The sequence below is a fragment of the Labrus mixtus genome, chromosome 22 (genome assembly GCF_963584025.1).
Source record: "Labrus mixtus chromosome 22, fLabMix1.1, whole genome shotgun sequence".
In the NCBI taxonomy this organism is placed as follows: Eukaryota; Metazoa; Chordata; class Actinopteri; order Labriformes; family Labridae; genus Labrus; species Labrus mixtus.
The window spans coordinates 9,747,205-9,775,161 of NC_083633.1; the positions used below are offsets into that span (position 1 = coordinate 9,747,205).

The following is a 27,957-nucleotide window of genomic DNA, read 5'->3' on the forward strand; positions in this document are numbered from 1 at the left end:
GGATAACTTATTTTGACAGAAAAGCATACAGAGATTAGGTATCCCAGCATGCTCTGTACAGTAAATCAGCAGCCTGCAATATACAAGGACTGGGGTGGATTCTCCCACGTGTCTGTTTGCTTTCAGTGGGTCCACACTGGAATTTGGTGAGTGCAAATTGAAAGCGAACTGATGCGCTTATAACACTTGTGTGTATTTACAAATTGGTCTAAATAATTGCACATCTGTGTGCGCATTTACAAATCTTCTTCTTCTCAAATAGTTGAACTTTAATGCCTTTAAATATACAAGACAGTGGATCGAGTCGGAAACTGGAGAGCAAGAGTGGGGAAGGACATGCAGGAAAGGAGCCACAGGTCTAACTTGAAGCTGGGCCGCCTGCTTTGAGGACCACCGACTCAGTACATATGGCACACCGACTAACCACTAGGCTAAGGGCGTCACACATTTGCTCGTCTTTTTCTCCAATTTATAGCTCTGTTTTTGCATCTGTGGATCTATGTTTTTAGATCCACCATCAGATTTGCATCAATAATATCTCCATAAGGGGCGCTGGTGGCGCAGTGGTTAGTGTGCGCGCCCCATGTATGGAGGCTGTCGTCTCAAGCGGGCGGCCCAGGTTCACATCCCGTCTGTGGCTTCTTTCCCGCATGTCATTCCCCACTCTCTCTCCCTGATTTCCGACTCTATCCACTGTCCTATCTCTCCATTAAAGGCACAAAAAGCCCAAAAATAAATCTTAAAAAATAATAAATAATATCTCCATAAAAGAGATGCTTCTCCACCGCCTGAAATTCAGAGATTTTAAAGATGCTTGCTACAAAAATCTCTCTGATGCCGCTAAGGACATACCAGCATAATATATGACCAATAAACTCACTTAAAAGTCCCTATGCATATAATGATACAAGGAAAAATACATATCAAAAGCATGAAAGCTGAGCAAAAGATCTAAACACATAGCAAGTGGGTTTGTGGGTAGCAGCAGGATGTTGGTTCTTCCTCTGTAGGAGGCAGGAGATAACAAGCAGAACATATTTAAGACATCTGGAGAACAGGAGAGGGGGCTCATGGGGGAAGAAGAATAGATATTGATAAAAAAAAAAGAAGGAGACAGGGAGACTGTGAAAAAGAAAGAAAGAAAGCCAATATTTTCAGGCAAAGGAAGGATGAAACAGACAAAAAGAGAGAGGGAAAGCTGGAGAGGGGATGTACCCTGTGGTTAGGGTTTTACACCAAGCAGGGAAAAGCAGAGGGAAGCACACATGCACACACAGAACACACACACACCACCTTTCCCATTTCTGCAGGGTGCGGCACAAGCTGTTTGGAGCCAGCAGCCTCTTCTCGGTAGCATGACCTATTTCAAAACAATACTTCCCTCGATGGTGATGGTTTAGAATCTCCCTCTTCTTCTTTCTTATTCTCACTGTTTCCTTCCATGGCCCTGTTTCTCGCTCTAACTTTCCCTTTCATTTTTGATCTCCTCCTCTCTCTGTGTTTCTCCTCCTCCGTCTTTCTTTTTTACTCGGCCTGCTGTGGCTCAGAGTCGTGTTGAGTATTCAGAAGAGAAGAGTGCGAGGGGCAGGACATGAGTGATGGGGAGGAATCAGAAGAAGAGGTTTATGTGGAAGGGATGCAACAAAAGTACATTGGAAGAAGGATGCAAGTGGCACAAAGTGGATGAGTCAAGCCTGCATATGACAACTAGGCCTTGATTTCACAATCAGGCTTCTTTTATAGTTTCCCAGAGGCTACAATGAAAGGTAAGACTTCTTAAGATGTAAGGTTACGCATTGTTACCTTTGTTGTATGAGCACAGAATGTACCTTTTAATGAACTCCACAGCCTTCAACTCGTCTTATCTGGAAGACTACTTTCTTCTGTACATGTCCCTGTTCAATACAAGCTTTTAAAACTTGTAGAACTGATCAAGAAAGCAATTTCAGTTTCCATAAAGGTTGAAATACCGCAGCATGTTGAACAAGAACTATATGATGGATATGAATCCAAGATGGATTGGGAACATGAAACAAGGAGTTTATTCATCATGATCATAAAAACAATACTGAGACAATGAAACAACATAAATGAATAAACAACAATGAACAATCTAGCAGTAGGGTTGGGAATGGCCGGGTTACTCACGAGACCATACCATAGAGGATACATGATATAGCATAATTGGCCAATAAGAACATTAATATAATTATACAGTGAACCTGTGATAATTATATGCATGACAGTGTATTGCAAGACAGTCTTATAATGATACATCAAGATATCTGATTTACTGAAGAATATGAAATCCCCCAAAGAAGGTTAAGTGCAGGATTTAATATTCACTCCAATTTGGTTGGTTTCACCTTTGATCACGCTTCATCTCTTGACTTAATGCTGTCCAACATTATCCTACTTTCTTCTTCTACTTCAACTTTCATCCCACTGTCAACTTCTCCCTTCTACCTATTAACTATATCATGCACATTACACTCATTCGTTTGACGAGCGCTATAGAAGGAGTGATGCAGCGAGTCAAGAGAGAGTTCCTGTACAGTATATACAGTATATATATCCTGTACATACATGTATTTTTCCAATTTAAAATATCAGTATTTGGCACCAGCAATTCAAAGATCGTATCACACGAGTCAGGACGACAATATATTGTCATATCTATCTGTTGTCACATCCATACATAACAATAATCAACAACCATGTTGCACTCACAGATTGCTGCTGGCACTGACGGTCAAGAAAGTACTTTTTCCTCAAAGGCAAAATGCTCCAACAGACATTATGTCACGACCAGCTATAAGTAGACATAACTGAAAATGTGAGTCATTTTGTTTTCCAACCGCTAACTAACTTCATTGCATTCCCAATGTCATTCAAACCTATGCCCTTGGTAGAGCCCTCCTCATTAAAGCTCCATCAGCGAGTGCCATCATTACCTGTTTATTCCTTTCACTTTTCCCTCCCCTCCCTCTCTCTCATAGCCAGCCAGCTGCCACACACTCCAGAGGATATTCCAATTAGAATCAACCTACACAGACACACAATTGTGCACTGGTGGATATTCCAATTAAATACAACAGACCAGGCAAACCCAATCCAATGCAAATGCACAAGAAGTCGTCGGTGGACATTCTACTTAGTTGAATAAACATGGCCTGGGGAGGTGGGATGTTCGGCCATACCAGATAGGAAGCCCCTTTTATCATGTAGGATACACACGTATGCAGGCACAAATGCACACACACACCACTTCCGAACAAAGGTATACCTCTTACAGCGGTACAAAAACACACCAATGACTTCTACAGCCACAGCTCTGCATTTTCACAACTTAAAGGTGTCTTTACACATCAGATCATGGACACACAACCCATGACTGGGTTAAAGCCATAAACTGTGAAAAACATGGACATAGTCATAGAACATTATTTGGTTTCTGAAGCCCTTCGATGTTGGTCGTCATATTTGAAAGTCAGTCTCAAACAAACTTTCGGTCAACCTGGATACGGGATAAGAGGCGGAGCTGAGGTGTGTATGGGACTTCTAGGACTTTTAGAGACAACCTCAAGTGGACACTTGCAAAACTGCACTTTTGTGCAGGTCAACATTGGCTTCATTTTCTAGCAGTGCAAGTTGCCGCTTGGTTAAAGCCTCTGTGTGTGGTAAGTGAATCAATAATCCTCTTCATATTAGGTTCTAATTGTGTAACAGTGAGCGGAAAATTGGGGAAAAAATGTCCTTGTTTAAAAAAAAGAGAGTAACTGATTCCCTTTAAACTTCCTGAATCAATAACTAGCACCAAACTGGCTGGCTCCTTGATGGAAAAAAGAAGAAGATAAAAACACTATGAAACATGCAGTGAGAGTGTGATTTCCCTGATGTGTGATTAGACAGAATCACTTTGATGTCAGCTTCTCTGCCAAGCGACAAAGGCGTGCACCCATCTGGGAAGTAAAATGGGCTGAGACGCGAGGAAAGGGAGAAAGAGAAAATTGCCTGACTGACACTCCAAAATAGGGTGAGACAAAATAGTTGACTTTTTAGAGGGAGCAGAAGGGAGGATTTGAACCTTCTGTTGGCACACACGGGTTTCCGTGTACATGTATTACAGGATAAAGGATGATAATATTTTATTGCTGTTTTACTTTGTTCGTTGATTGAATTAAGAGATTTGGATTTGTGTATCTAAAGTGTGTTTGTGTGTTTGTATTTGAAACCTGTGAATGATTAAATGCTAACTACATCTGTTTCCAATGTTGCCTACATGTCTTATCACTGCTTCTTTCTACTATATGTGCACATTCACATTATACAGAGGTTAGGTATTGTGATGTACAGCCTGTGACATGTGCAATCAATGCTCTGCCTTGAATCTGGATGAGTCTATCAGGTGTTTGGAAGCTACAGCAGCAATATCAACAAATTGAATCAATACACCGCCTCTGCTTTAGCTTTAGTAAATGCTTTACTATGTGTATACGGTGTTGTTATGAAGGTATTGAAGGTATGAATGTTCATGCCTCTGAATGCCTGATAAGCTGATAAGATGAAAGGACAGCTCTTACAGATGGTCACACAATCAGTCAATCACTAACAAACCTGAAAGGATGGCTTCATACCCTTTATGCTTTAAACCAATAGCTTCCTGTTGCTCCTTATCAAAGCTAATGACAGGCAAGTGGAAAAAATAAACTCTATTAGGTTTGTTTTTATTTGAAAGATAAGAACAAGGGGAAGAAGGAAAGGAATGGGACATTGTATTTATTTATGTGTGGCTATATTGGATTATATCAAAAGAATGCAAGAAGCTACATTTATGTTTTAATACAACTATTAATCATAATGTGAAACCTGAACCTTGTTAATGCTGCCCTAACACACTAATAGACACGCAACTTCCCCCCAGCTTGTCTAAGTTACATCTCACTCACATCATCCCTTCATCAATAATTGACACAGGTGGGATGACTACACTCTGCAGTACAACCCTTTGAAAAGCCGGGACCCAGGCATGGATCCAGTCAATCAGACAGACAGAAAATCCTCTTGTACTTGCGGGGGATTGTCAGGAGTTTTTTGACTCGGAGCCATTAGTATAGCTGCAATTGAAAGAAGAAGAAAAAAGACACATCTGTTTCTTAGTTCCAAGAGATGCTGTTTTGATCTCTGAGAAGTTGTCAGCAGAGAAGATGAGGCAGACTTTTTTTTCCTGTAGCAATACATGTAAATTTATGACTCAAAAAAAGTCATTCCAAAACTTAATATTGCTGCAAAATGGGCTCAGAAGAGCTTAGTCGTGCTCATAGAAAGCCATAAACTGCACCAAATACCACCTGTGTGTGAAAAGCTATCTTATAAAATATATTTCACTTGGCTACACGTTTCATCTAAGCACCCTTCTCAATGAAATCAAATCACGTACAAAGACGCACAATAACGAGAGCAGAAACCGCTAAAATCACCATGTAGTCATCTTTTTCCGGCAGACTTTATGATGTCTAAAAGAAAATGTGTTTAAATCCCAAGCAGGTCATACACGGGGTAATCCAGCAGACAGTCAGTCACACACCATGGTTTCATCCTCTCTGCAGACTCATAAATCCTAAAGATGATGAGGATGAAGTGAAGACATCTGCAATACACTCATACTCTCTGTAGACTGGTGTATGCACAAAGGATGTTAAAAACTGTGGTAAAAGGTAGAAAACAAAATATACAGTAAGCACACACACTCACCCTCTCTGCGGACTGTGACGTGCCAAAGAAGATGGGTATGAATGCCAGCCAGATGATGCAGGTGGTGTACATGGTAAATCCGATTGGCTTGGCCTCATTGAAGGTCTCGGGCACCCCTCGCGTCTTGATGGCATACACCGTGCAAGTCACCATCAGCAGGATAGAGTAACCCAGGGAGCAGATGAGGGAGAGGTCTGAGATATCGCACTTGAGGACGCCGCGCGCCGACGTGGGGTCCTGGGTCCGCTGCTCGCCGTAGTCCACGACCGTGTGAGGAGGGTCCACCGCAAACCAGACGAAGACCCCGAGGAGTTGGACGGAGATTAGCGAGAAAGTGATGACGAGCTGGGAGGCCGGTGAGATGAACCTGGGAAGGCACGGGTTATTGATATGATAAAGTGGGGTTACAAGTAAAAAGTACACTTTAAAAATTGCTCTTACTTCAGATATTCAATGATTTCTCTAATGGTTGTTTGGTCAAACAAGTCTTTGCCCCCAAAACTTTTTTGAAACACTTAAAAATCCTTGACTACCAGCCTCAAAACAAGGCTGTTTTTCATGGTGCTGCTAAAGTTGATGGAAGTTTGGTACTTCACAGAAACAATTTATTATACTCCTATACATGCGCCCATACACTCTGAGAGATGGGGTGAGTTGAGGAGAAAGGTAATGATGAGATCTGAGACAAGAATGAAAAAGAGGTGCAGTGAGGAGCACTGGAGAGAGGACAAGTTATGAAAGATGAAAGAGAGATAAAAATGAGAACGAATAATACCCAAAACAAAAGCTGGATTCTGATTCACACCCCGAGTGAAGAAAAAAAAGGAATTCTTGAGGCTTTTAGACTCAAAGGATGTTTGGTCGCATACTACCATGAAACAAAATATACTGGAACCTGAAAATGACGAGGCCCGCTCAGTCGGCCCCATATCAAAATGTCAAAGTTTACAACAGAATTTAACATGTTTACTACCTGGTTGTTTTTCTACGCATGGAAACTGTATGGAGGATATTCCTAACTGGTTCAAATGATATTAAGGCTTCATATTATGCATGATTCGATGTGTGGTTGCTTTGATTGGCAAGTGGGTACATCTAGCAAAATGATATATATCTACATGGCTAATTGAGACACTGAACTTGAGCTATTTTGGTGTTTTCATACTATTTGAGGATTAAAATATTGGACAAAAGGTATTTTTTGCTTTGCAGTAATTCTACACTTTACCAATAAGTATGTGCACAAGAATTTTCTTTGAGTGAAAATCTAGAGGTATTTCTTTTACATGTTAGAACTTAATAGCGCCTATAGAAATCTATTCTCAATGTAGCTAGCTTGTTAGCTGATCATCGTTTGTTATGCATTGCTTTATGTTTAACGGCCCTTCTATGGGCATCAGGGTTATTATTGGCTTTTTACATGTGTAAAAATTAGCCATTGTGAAAGCAAGACCATTATTAAAATGAAAATGAATGTGTCTATGATACGGTCTACTGGCAGACTGCATCGTTTTGATAACATAGCATGCCACCCCCTTGCTCTTTCCAAGGGGCTCCCACTTTCTCAAATTTAACAACTTGTGCCTTGACTGGAAACCTCAAAAGGCAGTCGTCAAACCAATGGGTGACATCATTGTGACTACCTCTATTTTGCTACATATGTGTACAGTTAAAGCAACTGTAGAGAATTGAACTAAAATGCATTAAATGAGTTCCCAGGCTTTCCTGGATAACAGGCAAAAAAATATTCCAATTATTGTAGAAAAAATGTCTATGTTTGATTAATAACCGTAAAAACTCCACTAACTTATAGATGGGTATTTCCAGAGGAAAAACAGTTAACCATCTGGGCAGCAGGGACATGAACCTGAGTACTATTAAATACCGTATTAACATTTTAGCCACTCAGTTGACGCTCTCCTCCAGAGTCACTGTCACTGAGTGCAAACAGCACAATAGGTGAATATGAGTTCATGCCTCTCATGCATAATGGATGAAAAGTAAATTATGAATAATGATTGCAAGCAGCTTAGTAAGGAGAGCGAGTAGGTTAGATCTCTATATAAATACACAACCAAACCTGGGTGTACAAGGAAACACTCAGACAGTGACCTTCAGTGTTATATCATCCAAGTCTTTGAAAAAACAGAGTGTGAATAATGAGAGAGAGGGATTTAGTCCTCACCTGGGTGCTGTTACAGACTTCTGCCCTTGTTCAAAGATGCGGTGTATCCTGTTGGTTTTGGTGAGCAGCGCTGCGTAGCTGAAACACATCCCCAAACCTAAGAATATCCTCCTGAACGAACACACTCCAACGTCCGGCGTCGCAATCATCAGGAACGTGATGGCATAACAAAGGAAGATTCCCGTCAGCAGCACGTAGCTCATCTCCCGTCCCGACGCTCGCACGATGGGCGTGTCGTTGTAGCGGACAAAAGTGACGATGACGAAGGAGGTGGCGATGATGCCCAGCATGGAGATGAAGACGGGGAAGATGGCCCAGGGGGAGTGCCACTCCAGCTTGATGATGGGAATGGGAACGCAGCCGGTGCGGTTGGTGTCAGGTCGCATCTCGTACGGACACAGCTCACAGGTGAACTCTGATGCCTGGGAAGAAAACAATTTCAACAAGAGAAATATGTCAGAAAATCTCAATTTAGATAAAGCTTTCAACATTTTGTCATTAATTGGACCAAAGATAATGGAAAATCTTAAAGCCATATTGATCCAGCGTATTTATCCATCTACAATGAACACTATTTGAGAGTAAATCTACACAAACAAGCCAGTACAGAATCCATTCAAGTTTCTCTACACAAACAAGCTTAATATGCTTTTTACAATATGTATTCCCTAAACTGTTTAAGAGAAAAAAAAGCTTTTTTACACTTTCATTCTTTTGCAATGCTATTTTCCTTTCTTCTTAAATCCCAAATCTATAATAAAGGTGTCCACAGATTATTGATTTTGCTCTGACAAAAATTTTACTGCTGCCTGTTTGGTCAATTTTGTTTTTCTCTTTATTGCTTCCTGAACAAGGGAGTTTTCACACACATTTCTTCATCGCATTGGTTTTTTTTTTTTTACTTAATAAGAAGGGCCATGGGCTGCCAAATTGTCCCCAGCCAGGATATAATTTACACAGGGGATGTATCCTTAAATGTGTGTTGGGGATCGTTTCCCTCACCTGGTATTTTGTACTTCCATTTGCTTTTATAGCATCAGTGGGGTTCTCTCTGCATATATTAATCTAAAATGGGACACCTATTTTTGATTGCCTGAAATGAGTTGAAGCTTTGATTACTACACATGGGACTGAAATCATATGATGTGTCAAACTCTGCATTCAGCAGCTGCAGAAAATGAATATATGCAGGGACTACATTTCTGAATCACAAAAAGAAATGAAGCACACTTATCATCCAGTTGGTTCATTGTTAAAACATTTTTTTATTCATTTGAATGTAGCTTTGGTTGTCAGCAGCAGATCTTCATTTTTACCAACAACAACCAACAATTTAAAAGTATTTTTCTTTGTATGACTAAGAGAAAGATAGTAGCTTTTTCCTAATAAATAAAATATAGACTTGTAAAAAAGTAATGCAGCTCTTCATCACTTATGGTCCTCCATACATGTGTGGTGGTGACTGTATCTGCAGACACTTTGTTGTCTGCCTGTATTTTGATGTTTTGGTTTGTTTTGGTAAACTCTGGACATTTTACGGACGGTGGGTGGGTGTGTTTCCCCCAGCCAATGGCAGCGCACATCTGAGTTTAGGAGTGGATACAGTTCAGGGAGTGGACGGGAATATTAGGCTGGCTTTCACCCGCGGACGTGGAGCTGGCCTTCTGTCTGTTGGACATGCAGGTGCACCTGCGGTTAGCTTGTGCTAGCATGCAGTACAAGCAGGAAGCGTACACACTATGTCTTGCAGGGAGTTTGCACTCAGGAGGAGGGGCCCAGTTTCAATGAACAATTCTACTGACTCTACCTTTAACACAAAAGGGATTGACAAATAATTTAATGTTGACATGGATATAAAAAGTCTACTGTTACTAGTTTTGTACTTTTAGAGACTCAGCTTTTATCTTTTCATGAAAAGTAAATGTGTTTTGGGAGTTTTTCCCACTGAAACCTGAGAATGTCAAAATGAAAATATTCAGCTAGCATCGAGTTTGATACAAAGTCTTGAATTTAAAAACCAAAACAAAATCCAACTATGTGGTCCTTTCCACCTACATCCTGACACAATTAGCATCTCACCATTACCGATTGAGTATGTCTATTGGGAAGGTTATGAGTATGTATTCTATGTCATATCTTGACAGGCTGGTTTTCCAGTTTGTGCAAAAAAAAAAGACAACACTGTAGAAATAATGGACAAAACCAAAGGTTGAATACAAATTGACGCAACAGCAGGTACAGGTGTTCTGTATTTTCTACCTGATAATGGTACCCTTCGCATCGCTCGCAGTGCCAGCAACACGGCACACCTTTAACCACTTTCTTCCTTTCCCCCGTACGGCATGGGATGCTGCACACAGAGGGTGGGAGAGATGGATCACCTGTTTTCCAACGCATGGCCTCCACCTATTAGATGAGAGGAACAAATTGGACAAAGGCAAATGTAGTTTTAGTCTCAAGGGAAACAAAACAATTGTTTGTGTGTTCATGTTGCAAAACATGAACACACAAACACCTTTATATTGTCTACTAGGAGGCACTAAGATTGGCAGCCATCTGCTGAGGCTCACATAACTTAATTTGAACAGTCCTTTAACACTCAGTTTCGCAGTGTACCTGCAGAAAGTGTGTCTGCAGGGCAACTTGGAGAGCAATTAGCACAAGCAGATCCTCTGATCATTTTCCTGAGGCCTGCCGGGCACAAACCTAACACCAGCTAGTCTGGAAGCCAGCAATCAGACCGTAATCAGATCTGGCACAAATAGGCCATCTGTATTTCCTTCTGTGTGTGTGTCTGTGTGTGTGTCTGTGTGTGTGTCACCATGGTTGTCAGTGTGTGCATATGTTCTACTGTGTGCGTTTTGTTTGTTTGTGCTCATGTCATGCTGGCATTATAGTGAATCCCTGAGATTTCCGTATGTCTGAGTTCTTGCTTTTTAATTTGTTGTTATGAGTGTGCGAGTGTTTGTAACTCTGCCATTACCCCGAGTCCCTGAGGTTCATCTGTTGCTGTGGGTGCTCAGGAAAATTGAGCATTACTGTTTTAAACAGGCACACAGTGTACAAGTCCAATGAAAATTAGTTAGCAGGAAAAACCCATCAGGGACTGTGAGAATGGACTTGATTTGATCAGTGACACACAGAGAAACGCATACTCACACACTTGAGGTTACTTGCTGTTAACATTTTAGTGCTGCAAATACATCTGTCAGAAATATTCTGTTGTGTTTTGGTGCATATTAGAATTCTTTTGAGACAGTTTTGTACCTGTTTTTTGGTGAGAATTTCACATAATTTTCTCACAGCGCTAAAAGTTCTTGATTTTGACATACACAAAGACACTCAACTATTTACAATGGATACCTCACAACTACATAGGCCTGGTTATGTATCTCTATTCTATTCAAAAACGTATTTAAAGGATAATAGAAATAACAGACTGTATACACACGGAGCCCATTTTACTGTGAAGTCCCATTCAAGCTTGGAAGATTAAATGTTATCATGTCTTACTGCTTAGTTCCAGGTTGCACGTCATATAAACATCAAGAATCGGACAAAAGTTTTCATTTAATGCTTCCGGATTGATAAGAAACTACAAAGAAATGGATACTAAACATCCAGATTGATACAGCATTTTACAAATTACAAATGTTATATGTAAACCAATTAGCTATAAACCCCTTTATCTTAGCCCTGCCCAGAACAGGCTGTTTCTGTGTCTATAGCCTTTGATGCTGTGTTCGACCACGCACCTCTATGGAAGGGCGTAGGTGGCTTGGGCTTTCTTGCACCATTCTCTATTTTTTACAGTGAGAAGGCAGACTCAGAGGGCCGAACAAACACAGAGCTTTGGCAGTGTCACCACCTGGGGGAGGGGTTACTACCCTTTGTGATGTCACAAAGGGAAAATCTCCATGCAGCCTGTTCAAGCGCACATTTTTGAAAAAGGGGAGCAGGCAAAAGATGGAGAGGATGGACATTTCATTTAATCAGGGGGATGGAATACTGGCTAGGAAAACATATCGAAAAACATTGTAAAGTGTATTTTGAATAATATGTGACCTCTAATGTTTTCAAGCATACAACATGAAGCTACTTTGTAGCTCTTCCTTCTAGCTCCACTCTTACTGTTATCATTGATGAGGTGTAGTGAAAGTATAATGTTAGGATCTTTTTTAAAGTTTTCACAAGCTGATTGATTATTTCATCAATTGACTACTTGAGTAGAGGGGACATTGATGCTTCTGTTTACACCGTACAGTACAGGCAGACGGTCGTCTTAATTCATTCAATCCATGAGATTTATTTAGACACTTTCACAGTCTTCACGAGATGCTGTGAGTATTGAGATGAGTATTGCACAATGTGAATATGGTCGATAGAATTCTTAGGTTGGCTTTTTTTTTTTCTTAGCTGTACATGTCCTAGTTTAGTTTATTTTTCATAGTTTGCTGTTAGTTGGTTTATTTTGACAGGGGCTATGCACGACACAACTGTTGGGCCAGAGTTAGCTATGAACAAACATTACAATACAAACAATTCAAATCAATACACAACAATTAAAAACATTAAACACTTTTCTAAAGTTTGTTGATCACAAATACGTTCATGCCTCCATCACTGCATCTGCCACTGTACCTTTCAACCCTAACTGGATTGTTAAACAAATCTAATACTTGTGTTAATTTGTCAACTGTCAAAGTGTCCAATCATGTGTGTCTTAACTATGTGTTGTCCTTTGTGTTCAATCTTTCTGTCTGTCTCTCTTACTCTCTCTCCCTGAGTGAGCAAGGGCGTCCATCAGGCAGAAAGCACTTCATGTCTATTAGTCTTCTCATATGTCATCTGGCCTTTCTAATAAAGTCCTGGGTGGATTTATAACACCAAGTGCTCTGGTGTACCTCAGGATTTTGTGCGCACACGTGTGTAAGTGAAGTCGTGAGATTCTGAGACAAAGACAATGAGATTCCAGATTTCTTGTGCATTAAATAAAGAGTTTTGTGTGGATGGATTTGCTGCTCAGGTGTAAACTGCAGCTTTAACAAGTCTTATAAATGTTTGTGTTTGCCCTTGTGTGGGTGTGTGTCAGCATGAGTGAATCCCTGCACAACACTTAACATCCTGAATGAAAATGAGATGTGTACACTTTTTTTGTTAAGATGCTCAAATGAGCTAACTTTTGCTTCTGAACAAACGGAATGAAGATAAATCCAACTTTGTGAGAGAAAGATTTTCAATTCAAGACAGCTGCTTAGAGCGATGTTGAACTTTTACTCTCATTTGCTCGGTAATAGATCAGAAGCTTCAATAATCCAGTCTATTCAAAGAACACGCTGGATCCTTATGTTTGCATTTTTTCACATGAAGACAGTGTCCTTTGCAGCCATAGAGAGAAAATGGAGGCTCAATATGCAGTGTGCTTGAATTTGAACTTTTGATGTTTAGATTTTGATGAGCATGACATTAAATGAATGTACAGATGTAGTTGAAGTGATCTTGATTAGACCCCACCACCACTATAATCTCACCTTGAGGTGTAGTTTGTTGGTCCAGGAGCCAATGACTCTGTACTCTGCAGTCGATCTGTTGTTGATCTGGTATTGGAAGATATCGTATCTACCTGGAGCATCTCCATTCTCGTTGAAAACCACAGGGGTACCGGCACTTCCTGGACCAAAGAAAGTGGATATTGGAGAGAGGGTGTGCTTATTAATTTATTCTGACACTATTCCAGATTGATTTCAGCTCAGATGGTACATTTTTATTGCTTACATAGGAATGAAAAAACCCTGAAAAGTAAAAAGGAAGAAAATAACAACATATTTTAGGCCAAAATTACAGATATGGCATGACATATTCTCTAGAAGCTGCATTTCACAATTAAAAAAAAAGACAGTTAAAGTCAGACGCGTTGTCTGTTCTTGCAATATCAATGTGGCAAAAAAGAGGTTGCAATTCTTTCAGTTTACAAAGTATGTAAAAGACGACTAAGAATGATGACAATAGCTACAAGTAATATCAGATTTTGAGGTGAATATTAAGGTATTAATATAGAGTGTAGAGTGAAATCAATAAATAGTAAATTTCCCACTTAGCTGTAAATAAATGTGACTGCATGAATGAAAGACGTTCCTGATTTAGTTTTTGTTTCCCTTTAACTGCCCAGTAGGAATAGGAGTCGCAGTCGCAATGAATGTGTTTGGCTGAGCATTGACTCTGCCTTCTTCAATCTAGTTAAATTCTTTGTCATCCAGCTCTTCGTGTCATTTAACCTTGTATTTTCTCTGCTGTTTCCTCTAATGTCTTTCATTTTTGCCACAGGAAATGGGCTGAAGCTTTATTTACTTGACAACTTTCCCCTGATTTATACGATAGGAGTTAGCCCTCCAGAGTCTGTAGTCAAACAACTCATCAGTCAGAAATGACTAATTGTTACATTCAGAAATCTTTTATTACCTCAATTTGTGAAAGAGACTTTACTTAGCTTCTTGGAAATAAAGAAATAATAATATATTTACATGCTAACCTTAAGACATTGATTATTATTGTAGCATTACATGACACCAAATATATATATATGAGGAACACAGATATTTAATGAAACAGTCATTTATCAGAATATTAAGGAGTCATGACGGCAAAGGCACCATCATGTTTAGTCTTTAATGTAAACTGGATTGCATTGTACCAGTGTGTGTGTGTGTGTGTGTGTGTGTGTGTGTGTGTGTGTGTGTGAGTTTGCTACAGAGTGTTGTGATTGAATATGCACATGCGAGGGTGAGTTTATGTGTCCTCTTAGGTTTAGTTTTCTCACCACCAATAAGACTCAACACAAAGCTTTTATCCGTTTTTCCCCCTCTGTCTTACTCTTTTTACATCTTTCATGAAGCAACACTATCAAATCAGATTTCTGAATCTGGCGTAGCATAAAAGCAATCCAATTACAGTGAGCACTGCAATATGGAAATTCCACCTGTGTTCTATAAGTCCTTGATATGGTGGGATGATCCTGAGGGAATATAAAAAGCAGTTACCTGTTTGAGGGAAAATAAGACGGACAGATAAAGACCAAATGTGAGGATAAAGATTGGTAAATGACTAAGAGAATGAAAAAAAAAAAAAGGCAGACAAAAGAGAGTGTCAGGCAAACAGAGGAGATATTACTCATGCCAGAAAAAGAAAATAATACCAGAAATCAATGTATAGTTGTTTGAGAGCAGAAAACTAAATTGAAAGACAGACAGAAAAAAGAGAGAGGAAACTGGTTAAAGAGAATAAGGTGGGTAGAGAAAAGGTTCAATGATGGCACAGAAATAAAAATAGTCACAGGAAAAAAAGGAGAAGAGAAAGACAAAGGAAATAGAGAAGAGAGAGACTCAGGTCTGGTGAAAAGACATGAGAGATACATGTATGAAGAGACAAAGAGAAAATGAGCGATTATTGAGAAAGAGAGTGAGAGAGATAAATGGAGAAAGATTAAATCAATAGAGACAAAAGCCAATGTCTCTCTTTGTTTCCACGGGTTATGAATGAGCCACATTGCTGCCACTACTGGTACATGTCCAACAGTATCTATTGTGCTTCCTGCTTTAACTGTTCTGCTGACACAATCTCACCATGTGTTTAATGTAGTCTTTACTCACCCTGACTCTTGCCCCGCCTGTCATAATTAGATACCAAGATTGACTGAAAAACTGATATTAAATATTTTGGCGACTCACTGTGCAGCACAGTAGGAGAGGCACAGTAAAAAAAGCTTCTTTGGATCACATATTCAAATTGGTTTTACTACTGTAAAATGTGTATTGTGATACTTTGGTGTATAAGTGTTTTGACTTTGAAGTAGGAAAACAGAATTATCTCATCTTTGTTGAATAAGTGATTTTTAAAGCCTCTGGAAACCCAAATCCACAATAATCTTCTAACTGAGTTGTTTATAATCGTATGCAGATAATATGTTCTCTCTAATAGAAATAACATCTGTCAAGGTGCCGGTAGCCTAGTGGTTAGGGCATACACCCATTGTACAGAGGCTTTGGTGCTCCAGGTGGGCGGCCCAGGTTTGAATCCGACCTGTGGCTCCTTTCCCACATGTCATTCCCAACACTCTCTCTCCCCCCGGTTTCTGACTCTATCCACTGTCCTGTCTCAAAATAAAGGCATTAAAAGAACCAAAAATAAGCCTTAAAAATGGGAAAAAGAAATGACCTCTTGTCATGTACGTTTTGGAATACTTTCAGATATTGGGTGTGAATTGGGCGGGGTTAGCGATGAGATTTCTAACGACATCAATTTCAAACCAATAATAAAAAAATACACACATATCCCGCCCAATCAAGTGCAACACAACTCCTTTGCTGCTTCTCAATCTCCCTGTAGTCCGAGTCGACTCCTCACTACGACGCCGTTTGCAATTTGCTAGCTAACGACGTACCGTCATCTATCTATACTCATATCAGTCTCATCCCTGTCCCTCTCAATCTCTCACTTTCTCTCTCCCCTTACAATCTTTGCGCCTTTATGCTCACGTGAGTTGTTCCACGCTGCACATCCACCCGTGAAGATGACAGCTTGTCATGCGCTGGATTTGGAGAAACAGTCGGCACTCGGCAGTGTTTTGGAGAGCCGTGGCGGAGTCAAACAAAAGCACTCCCCCAAGACAGTTGAATCAGTTTTGCCAGGGAAGCTCTGAGGCTTTGCCAAACGGCATTGTCTTGCACCCTGACCAGTGTCCCCGCACTTCAGCCTCTTCAGAATTGGAAGAAAAGGGAGACATTTTGATAGACATATGTCAATCAAAAGTTGGGAGCTGCCACACCCACACAGTCCTGAGAATTGACCTAAACTAGCTAAATAAGTGTTTTTTGACAAGGTTTTCTAATAGTTCATTTTTTTTCATTTTGATTTTTGTGGATCCTTAATGAAACATTTTGATATCACATGTGAATTTTATATTTAGTCCACCACATAGTTTACCACTCCACTATAAAGAGCATAGTAACAAACTGTATTACCACCTGGTATGATAACTGCTCAGCAGCAGACAGGAAGGCCCTCCAGAGAGTCATCAACACTGCTCAGAAAACCGTTGGACTTCCCCTGCCCTGATTGGACGACAGCTTCAGAACACGCCGTCTCCGCAGAGCCAGCAGCATCGTGAAGGAGGAAGTTACCCATCCCTTCAACCACCTTTTTTCTGTTGCTATCTGGAAGATGTTTCAGGGCCCTTAAGTACTGGACATCAAGATTTAAAAACAGTTTCTACCCCAGAGCCATCATTGAACTTTAACTTGACAGAGTAAATGGCCCAAACACCAAAAATAAAACCAACCCCGCTCCCCCCGATATCACTGACAGATCTTACATTTGACCTGAGCTTTGGGCATAACATTTATGTGCAAGAACTCATTATTTATGGTGCATTAACATTTAATGTACAAAAATAATACTCTGCGTTTTACTGTGCTATATTTATCTTGTGGTGCAATAACAATGTACAATAACCATGCTGCAAAATATGTAAAGTGAAATATTGTATTTTTCTTCTTCTAAAATCTGATCAACAGTTTGACATTTCATGGGCATTATGCCTTCATATCTATACAAACATTTATTTGTATCCTTGGAATGTGCCTTACAGTCCAGAGGTTATTAACACTGTAGACTGAATGCACTAGACCTGTTTTTGACCACCTCTGTCGACAACTTTTTGAAACTGTCATGGATGCATGCGTGTGGCTGAACGTGATGAATGTGAGAAGCACAGCAAATCGTGTCATACCATGTGCAATGACAATGAAGGCATTGTATTATATTCTATATTTCAAGTCAAGTTTCCAGAGCCTTTAAGAATATAACATCATAGCAAGCATCCAGTTCGCTCGAGCAAACACATCCACCAAACTACCGGTCAATACCTCCCAAACATCTAGTATTTAACACACAACTGTCCAGATTAACGATGGCAACTATTATCCAACATCCTACCAACAATCCAGCAATCATTATAGGAAACACCTAGCAACTACATGCAATACTCTAGTGACCAATTTCACAGAGAAGCACGCCACAGACTTACGTAATCAATCAGTGATGTCTCTAACACAGACAGAGTATCTATCTACACCCATAGAGACCACAAAGGACATTATAACTTATCAACAACTCTGAACCTAAACTCTGCAATAAGCTTAGATTTCTTTTACTTTGTCCTCGCTCCATGACAGTCTTTCTTTCTCTGTTCTCTTCCAGATTTTTTATTTTTTTTTTACAATTGTAACACAAATGGGTTTTTCTATTTACCTCAACTCAATAAGCAAGAATCAGGCTTTTGACACATTCCTGACCATTAGACTGAAAACTACAACAACTCAATGTTCTCTTCTTTCTCATTTTCTCTTCTGCTTCAGTTCTTTGCAATGTTCTTTTTCTATGGCAATTTAGCCTCCAATTGTATCATAATCTCTGTTCTTTCTTTCTTTTTGTTCCCGTTTTCATTCTTTCCCTTTTCTTTCCATCCTTAGATCTATCATCACTCACCTTCTGTAGGCCCTACATTTTTGCAGATTTCCATCTTGCTCTTTTCTCTGTTTACCTACTTATTTTTCATTGACCCCCTTTGCTCCATGTTTTTTCAAATCCTTTTCAATATGCGTTGGTCCCGTTTCCCTCTAAACACTACCTTCCTACAGTTCCCTCTATTCCTTCCCCCCTTGCCCTTATCAGAACAAATATTTTGAGTATAAAATAAAAGGGAAAAACTGTCATGATTTGGTGTTATTTAGTTTTGTGTTTAGTGTTTCTCTATGTTCTAGTGGGTTTTGTTCATTCTTGAGTTCTGTGTGTCTTCAGTGTTTCATGTATTTTATTTTGTAGTTATCCTCAGTGTCCATTCCTTCCTCTGTGTGTTTCCCTCCGTGTTGATTGCCCTCATTGTCTTCACCTGTGTTATTAGTCTCACCTGTGTTTGATTACCCCTGTGTCTATTTAGTCTCTGTGTTTCTTCCCTTCTGTGTCAGTTCATTGTATGTGTTTGTCGGTGCGTATGTTATGTCAGTGTACCGGTGGCTCCCTGTTTTTGAGCCCTGTGTTTTTGTTTGGCTTTTTGTTAAAATAAATAGTTTAGTTAATTCTGCACTTGGGTCCACACCTCCTTGTTTTCCGATTGTGACAAAAACAAGTGAAAAAAAACAATGAACAAAACCCAATAAAAGATTTGATAATTAAGTCATTTTAAAATGTCTTACAGATTATGCAGGGTATTAAGAGGAACCTGCCTGTGTTGATTATTTTTTTTAGAGCATCCCAACAGTCTGTAGCCAACACATTAATAAAAAACAGATAAGAGTTTATTTCTCCCCTAATGATACAAATGTCTTATTTTCCTCACCGCTCTCCTGTTCTCTCCAAACTTTCATCTAACCACCCCATTTTCAACCAATCACGCCAGTATAGAGCAAGCTCAGCATGCAGCATCTGAAACAGTTGTTTGGAGCGGATACATGCTGACTGGTACTTTAAATTATGCACAGCAAAGGCAGGCTGAAAGCGGTGGTTACCTCGAGTAGAAAATGATTATTCAATCTCAGTGCTTTTTACCATTTGTTGGCAATTTCTGAGAAAGGTAGATAAAGAAGGCACACTTTTAAAAGCAGCAGCACTTAGGGCAAACACACACACAATGGGTGTGACGAGAGCTGGCAGCATTAAGCCAATATGTTGGGAAAACAAGCAGCTGCAGACTCTTTATCAATTCTGATGAATGTTTTGATGTAGAAGCACAGACAGGCTTATTGGCCTTAAAAAATATCAATTTGGGCTTTATTTATTCTTCTTTAGAAACAATCTTGTAGTAACTTGAATGATATAACATGGAGTCTACTGAGTTATTACAATGCATCTGAAGTTAAGCAACATCAAAATAAATCACAATAATGAATTGTGTTTTTTTTTCACTTCAACACGATGCAATCACATCTGAATGGTTTGACTGCTGGGCAAGTTAAAGGCAAGAGAAAAGTGAAGAGAAAACATCAATGTGTTTATGTACTCTGGCAGCAGTGTGTGTCAGAGGTGTTGAGCAGTGACAAATGAACACGTATTTTCAACGCCTCCTACTTAAGTTGCCATAACCTTGATAAATAAATTATTTGCTGGTCACCTTGGCAACGAAACCCCCATCTCATCCTGTAGTGATGCTGATCATCTTCAGTTAGTCAAAGGTAGATGTTGCACTGCAGGAAAAAAAACTGCTAAAACTAGAAAATTCACTCACATTTTCACCTTCAATGGTCCAATATGTAAAATATTTACTGAATTAAATCATAACATGACCTTACTTTTTCATCAGATATTAGGAAACACACGCTGTGTTGAAGTATTAGCTTCTGTGACAACAACGCAGAGGCCAGAATGTCCTCCTTATATTCGATTCCGGTGCGAAATGGTCTATATTTGTTTTGACCACTAGAAGGTAGGCAGTTTTAAGGCACCCACACACGGCCATTTTGGTCAAACAGGCAAACAGCAAACTTGGTCAAATTAGGAGAAATAGTGGACATGCTTTTGAAAATTGGAGAGACGTAAGAGTGCAAAAATGTTTCAAAACTGATGCAGAGCTGGCTAAACACTGAAGCTTCAGTGTCAACGACATGGCAACCTACGTGCACACCAACTCTAGGGAGGAGGGGGCGGGGTAAACAGCTTCTTTATTATCTTTATTTGTTTTTTTGTCTTGTATTTAAACTTTCATTCCGTTGGGATCTGCATGGAGGAAAACTGACTTATAGCTTTCAAACAGAAGATCATTTCTAAACATCATATATGATTGTCTTGTTAGTCTATAAACCTACACACACTCTTTAATTATTCCTGTTCTTGTAGTACAGGAAGTACACTTTTGTGATGCTAATTTTCAGCACCTAATTATATTTCTTTTTTTTTATAACCCAAAGCAAATTGACAAACTCCAAAATACCACAAAATGACAGGAAATATCATGGCTCAGATTTATGTGAACACCTTGCATTGCCCCATTTGCTCCAGTTCAGAGGAGTATTATAAAATCTGTGTGTTTCTCTGAATATTTCCAGAAGGTTTGCTGCTCAAAATAGGATTTTACAGCATGCCAATACTTGTTTTCAAAGGGGGTGTGGATGTTTGTATGTGTGTAAGTGCAAGCATATGTTTTCTTTACCTATTTGTAACAGTAAGGCACTGTAGACATAAGCTCAGTTTTGTGTCCTCCAGCAAGAGAATGTTCCCCTGCCTGCCAGAGGCACAGCTCTGGAGCTTCCCTGCAGAGTTGAAGCTTTCTTTTCCCTTTGGGGGAACAACAATAGAACAGCACGAGAAGAAAGCTACAAATCTCACAACTTTTTCTTTCGATTTACAAGGAAAGCTCATGGTTCATGACTTTTTGCTTCTTTCATGTATCGGCTTTCAAACGAAAGATTTCAAGCAATGAAGTTAATGTGAATTTATCTGCAGGCGAAGAATAATCAACACAACGAGTACCAGAGAGGTAAACTGATGCTTGCATCTAAGTTCAAATTAATGTCAGTCAAATCCTGCTGAATCATACTAACAAGAAAAATGAAAGTGAGTTGACTAAGAAGGCAAAAGAAGAGAAAAAGATGGAGAAAAATGTGTGTCGGAAAAATACAAGTAAAAAACAGAGAGTAAGCAGGTCCGTGGAAAAACATCAAAAGCTATCTTACAGATAGACACAGAAACACATGAAGCGACTTAAAAGCAAAAGACAAGAGGGTGAACAAGGGAGAATCTATGAGAATATCACATAGTAAGACGGTTGAAAAGCTCCCAACTTTTTTTACTTTGACAGAAAAAAAGGTAAAAAAACCAGAAAAATCAGAGTGAGAGAATCTGTGAGAATATCAATTAGCACATGCTTTAAAGCTTCCCCCGGCTGACAGAGATAAAAAGAGGCAGATGGAGAAAAGGAGTCTAGCAGTAGACCTGCTCCCCTATTCGTAGAGCTGGAAAAAAAAGTGAGCCAAAAGACGACAAGAAGAGGGATGATGGAGAGAAAAAATAATGAGCTACAGAAGTAGAAGAAGGAGTGCTGTTGGAAAGCCCTCAGCATCCCCCTGTTCACTTTAGGAACAATGAAGGTGAATGGTAAGTCTGAAAATCAGGGGCTAAATGTTTGTGACAGGGAGATTTAAAAAAATAAAATAAAAAAAAACTTCACAGCAGTATGCATTAATAAAACATAGTTCTGTGTGTGTGCATGTCCATGTCTGTGTGGGTTTTTGCCAACTGGCTGCCATCTGTGTGCCATGCATTGATAGCACTAACAGGGGAGAAGCACAGAAACAGAGAGACAGTGGAAGAAAGATAAAGAGAATAAGAAATGGCAGAGCAGAGGGAAAGAACAGAATCAAGCCTGAAAACTGAAACTCTTTTTTTTCTTTCATATCAAACAAATTGACTTCTTTTTGCAGTCTGTTTTCCGAGGACAGTATTCACAGCTCGTTGTAAAACTATCCTTACAGCAACTCCTCCTCCTTCCCCTATCTCATCCGTTCAAAGCATCTTCTGCCTCTCTGTCCCCTCCTTTCTGCCTTCATCTACCACTCTCCATCTCAAAAACCACCCATTTCTCCTCTTCTTTTCTCTAAGCGTTTCCAAAGCACTCTAACTTTCCCTCCTCGCCATCTATCCACACCTCCTTCTAAAAAAAATAAATAAAAAAAATAGCCCTTCTCCTCTCAGCCAGGCTGTTATCGCTGTGCATGCCTCGACTGAACAGGGGAGAAAAAGGGCAGGAAAGAAGACATTCAATGTGAGAAACAAAGCATGGAGGATATAACAATGTATAATAGAACAGGATCCAAATATAAATGGTTTTCACTGTGAATGAGAATGAAACACTTTGGATAATTAGAAAAAGTAAGATTAAGAAGAAGAGAGGGGAAGCCAAACAAATGAAAACGAGTTTAGAAAAGGTTAAAAGGAGACAAAGTACTCTTTGCAGAGATGTGTAAACGTATGCATGAATAAAACACACACTCGCACAGCACAACAAAGCTTGGAATATGGCATCACCAGTAATTACAGAAAACTCATTTAAGGAGCCTCCATCTGTGTCATGTTCTGCATTCACTGCAGTCTCAGAGAAAAGAGGAGAGAGAGAGAGAGAGTGCGAGGAAACTCAATAAAAACAGAAGGAGAGGACCACTATTAAGCTGATCAAAAGAGACAAAAACAACCCGAACAGGGGATAGAAACACAATTTAGAGAAAATGGAAGGGAGAGAGAGGAAGAATAAACAAAAGCAGCAACACAGAGTTATATTACCAAACTTGGCAGAGGAAAGGGGATGGAAGAGAGAGAGCCTGAATAGTATGGATAATGATATTTAGGTTGTTATCTAGTCTGTAATTGTATTGCACATATATTGTAGACAAGTCTCCCTGTATCTTTCCAGTTCATATAAGACTTAAAATAAAGGATCATTGTCCCACTTTTTAAAATATGATTCCATCATGGAAATGCACAAACAAGGTATTTTTTTCATTATCCCTTATCCTATGCGCTTCATTCTCTTTGCTGTGTCTGCATCTACATTATTCTACAACAGTGCAGGATTTAATATATGTTCAGACAAAGCACAAGTTTGGTGTTTGGCTGCACAATGCAATGTGTCAGTGTAATGTAAAGTCAGACTTTTTTAAATAATATACATCAGCAACGCATTCCAGACAAAAATATACACATCCAGTGTATATATCTGGTACATCTGGTGTCAGAAAATATGAGGATAAGTGTAGGATATCCATTAACAAATCAGTTTGCCCATCTTGTTTTTTTCAGGATACATGTCTGCCTTTTTTTTAAGCTTTTATCTGCCAAATATTATTCAGTTTTCTTATCTCTTACTATATTCAGAAAAGGATCCTCTTCAGGGATCTATCTGAAGGTAAGTATATCACAGATAAGGTAATGAGAAGAAGTCAAAGGTTAAATTAAATGCTATTCAGAGGAACACATGCTATTTACACAACAAAGAAAATTGAGCTGTCAGACTGTGTTGCACACTGACTGTAGATGGTATGATTTTGTATCATTGTTATGCAGATGTTCAGGCTGTCAGTCACTGCACTCAAATGTTATGCCGGTATGACGCTCTGCTTTGCAAGTGGATGTGAATTGCTTCTCATCTGTTGTTCAGTGTGAGGGAGTGCTGCCAGTACAGGCAAGGTGATACCACCTGTACAAGGTTGGAAATGCTGTCAATAATCTCCTACTTACTACCTGCTGTGTGTAAGTGAGCCGCAGGAACTAAGTAGGAGATTATGTGCTGAACTGAGGGGTATGTTCTTGTCTGTGTGACAGATTTGAACACAGAAGCACAAAAGGCCTAAAACAAACTATGATTGATTAAAGGAGCAATATCATATCTACTGAATTAGATAATATAATGACCTTACTACATCATCAGACATTAAGGAAACATGCTCTGACGACAGCGCATCAGCCAGTATGACCTCCTTCTAGGTTTAGATTCTGGTCCTGAATGGTCTGTATTTGTTTGGACCAGAGAAGGTAGGCGGTTTTAAGGCACCCCACATGGCCAGTTTGGACACCCCTTGGTTTACCAAATAAGAGACAAGTTATCAGGACAGACCAGCAGGTGTTGCAGCGATGGAAGCGGCCAAGCAAACTGGTTGAGATATAACTGATTCTACCTGACTTAAGAAACAACAATCTTTCACAACGAGAAACGTTTGAAAGATGGAGAGAGGTTAGAATGAGTTTTAAGACCAATGCACAGCTGGCTAAACACTGAAGCTTCTGAGTCCGTCACATGGCAACCTGCGAGCACATGGACTCTAGAGAGGAGAGGGTGGGGGGCAGACAGCCCTCTCCAATGTTTTGAATTTGGAAGGTAGTACCCTTTTTAAACACTAGGTGTCATAGTGACATATTGCTCCTTTAAAGTTTGAACATTATGAATTAATGTTATAATCTTCTGTTATTGTAAAGTTGTGAAATTGTTTCACATTCAGAAAAACACACTTGGGTTTCTTGCCAAGAGGTACAAGAGAATTATCTGTCCTTTAAAATATGATGCTTGAGTTGGGAGTGATTAGCTTAGCTTAGCATTAGAAATGAAACAAAGGGGGAATGACTATAAGGGGTTTAATGTTGCCGCTTGAATCGCCCTTTTGTCTGAGAAGAAAAAAAAAGTTAAAAAGTTCAGAGATCAGACATTATTGTGCATTCTTTAAAGCTCGACCTCGACTATTGCATAAAGTTTCCCATTCAAAAAGAGATTCCACACAGTTGAGTAAACTCATGAAAACATCACTTTCATCTATTACACCGTACATTTAACAAGCCATACAAGACGTATTTAGATGTCACATAGGCCGAGTATCTCCATCTTCATCTCCAGCTGACCTAGGAAAGTAAGCATGTTTGAGCTCCGTATTTTTTGCTTTGCCTCTATCTTCCCTTTTTTTGCTTTTAAATGTTAAAGTTTTAAAGTTGGTCTTGCTGTATCTTTCTTTTTAATGTCACACATCATATTTCTTCTAAATCAACCAAGTCATTGTTTTATCTCATTTCCCATCTTCTCAAGGTCATCATGCCCTGCTAAAGTTTGATATGACACAGTCAGCATATCTTTTCAGCCTCTCCATCTCTTATCTTTCATTTGAAGTTAATTTTATCATCTAGTCATCATGCATTCTCTTTTTACTCTCACTGAGTCTCTGAACGTGTCTGTTTCCCACTCTTTGCCAACTACAGAAAATGTAGATGACTTCTTCTTAAATGTCTGCTAGTTCAACCTTCCCTCTACACTGCCCAACCTGTCATTGTCTTTTTCTTTAGCAGGCCCGCAACAGCCTTGAATTCAACACAATCAGTGTTCTTATTAGCATGCTAATGGAGAAACAATAATTCATTTCAAAAATAAGTTTTACAGCAGTACATATTATCTTCAGAGGTCATTTAGTTAATGTTCCTTATTTCATTGAAGGTTGAAGGCATTGTGGGAACGTTGAGCACATGTTGAGTGTTCTGTTAGTGTCCATGATTTCTGTTTCTGTTTCTGCCAATTGGTGTTCCCTGAGACCGTTCTTGGTTATGTTCTGTCTCTGTTTGCTATCTCTCAGTGTTAAAACATATTCTAAGGGGAAAATAATATTCTAGTCTACTTGAGCTGGTTCACCTCAGAACCAACTAACATAGGGCACTCATTTTGCAGATCCCTGTTTTAGGTATTGGAGGGCTTTAGAAATTAGGTTTCATAGAACGTTGGTGATGCAAAAGAAATATTTCTGCATCAAGTGCAATTCTTTGTTTTTCTCAGTTTTTCTAAGTGCTCTTAAGATGGCAGGCAAAGTCTCTCTTACATGTTTGTCTCAACATATTTGATTTAAACCACCAGAAAGGGCTGCATGGCTCTATAAAATATTAAACATCAGGTTCAAATTTGAATGTGGAGCTCTCTTAATTGCATTTATATATCTCTTTCTAGCTAATTTATGTCTCCTCCACCTGCACTTTTTCCTCCATCTCCCTCCAAGTTCATTAAGTCCAGGTGGAATGTCTCTTCCCATAACCCCTGTCTCTGTAACTCCCTGTTCTCTTCTCCAGGATCATTAAAGCCTGCTGAAGTTCAACTCCTTCGAGCAAGTTACTCCTCCAGTTCTGTCCTCTCCTCTCCGGCTCTCAGAGGTTATTATGTGTAAGTGAACTTCATCATGCCCCAACTGGTTATTTCTCCCCTTCGCTCATCCTTCTCTGCACAACATCTCCCTCCTTCCCTTCCCCTCCCCTCCAGGTTGACCAGCCAAGTATGGAGTTCATGGTCTCAGAGTCAAGCTGCTCTAATTAATGCAGGTCTGTTCAATCTTGTCTCCCTGCAGGAGATCCAACCGGACACAGATCAGATCACAAACACACTCAAACATGCGAGTGTGAAAGTTTCCTCTGAAGGTTTGAAGAAGTGTCCTTGACCTTGAATCTTTTTTCTGTATGGGGGTTTTTATTTAGGGGGACTTTTGAAGTCAACGTTAAAATTTAACCAACCACAATTTTTGATCAGAATTTAAAACTGGAAAAGGAAAGGAAAGAAAAAAATGCGGATTGTAGCCTTCAGTTGATGAGTGAATACCTTTAAAGGGTATAGGAGAAAGGCCGACTAAGTCTGACAGAGCGCTTACAAGAGAAAGATGGGTGATGGATGGATGAGACAATGGAGAGAACGAGGCAGAATAGGTGGGCGACATGTAAAGGACGGAGACAAGACAGGGAAAGAAAGGGAAAGAAAAGGATAGTACAGTGAAAAAGAGAAAAGAAGTGATGCAGCAAGAAGCAGTATGGCTCGAATGAAAAGCCACTTGGTGATGTTCTTAAAACCAACAGAGCCATGAGAACGTGTGAATAGGCCAAACAAATATGTGTGGGCGACTGTTACGTGTGTGTTTTAGTTTGACAGGAACAGCTTAGGAATCAGACTGACTTGGAAATAGCAGTGAGTAAACAGAAAAGGGGCATTCTAGCAAGAAAAAAAAATGGAGATGCAAACTGAGGTTTTATCTTTCGTGTGTACATCGGTTATCTTTTCATTCGGTATTTGCGTTGACTGAACGGAGTAGTACAAGTGGAGGCTATAAAATGGACTGAGCATCGAGAACTGCTAGTCAGGGTTGCTGCAGGACTTGTTTGAAGGTGGGTGTTAATCATGCAGACATCTCTGATTCAAGAGATGGAATCACATCTTTTCTTGTACTTTGATTGCTGATTGCTCTGCCCACTGCAGCATGACGTTAGAGTCTGTTGACTAAAGCTCACTGTCTCTCTTTTAGTGACAATCTGTGATGGATGAAGACGGTTCAGTTTCTCACATTGGCTCAGAAATAAAGATTCAATTCCATTAGTCATAATGGCCTTGGTTTCCACATTCTTTTAATGTTTGTGAATGTGTGTCTTTGACTGGATAAGCCAATAAACTCACAGACAAATAAAAGCTGCAATGT

The 27,957-nt window shown here is 39.6% G+C and overlaps 1 protein-coding gene across 3 annotated transcripts in view; it reads right to left on the reverse strand.

Moving 5' to 3' along the window:
* Window positions 1-27,957, reverse strand: part of grm8a (glutamate receptor, metabotropic 8a) — a 219,729-nt gene that overhangs the window by 18,156 nt on the left and 173,616 nt on the right. For all 3 annotated transcript variants that reach the window (XM_061029471.1, XM_061029473.1, XM_061029472.1), the window contains 4 exons: window positions 13,471-13,610; window positions 10,199-10,345; window positions 7,940-8,361; window positions 5,755-6,121 (listed from right to left, as the gene is read on the reverse strand). In XM_061029471.1, the coding sequence (XP_060885454.1) occupies window positions 5,755-6,121; window positions 7,940-8,361; window positions 10,199-10,345; window positions 13,471-13,610 (1,076 nt within the window). The remainder of the gene's footprint in view (window positions 1-5,754; window positions 6,122-7,939; window positions 8,362-10,198; window positions 10,346-13,470; window positions 13,611-27,957) is intronic.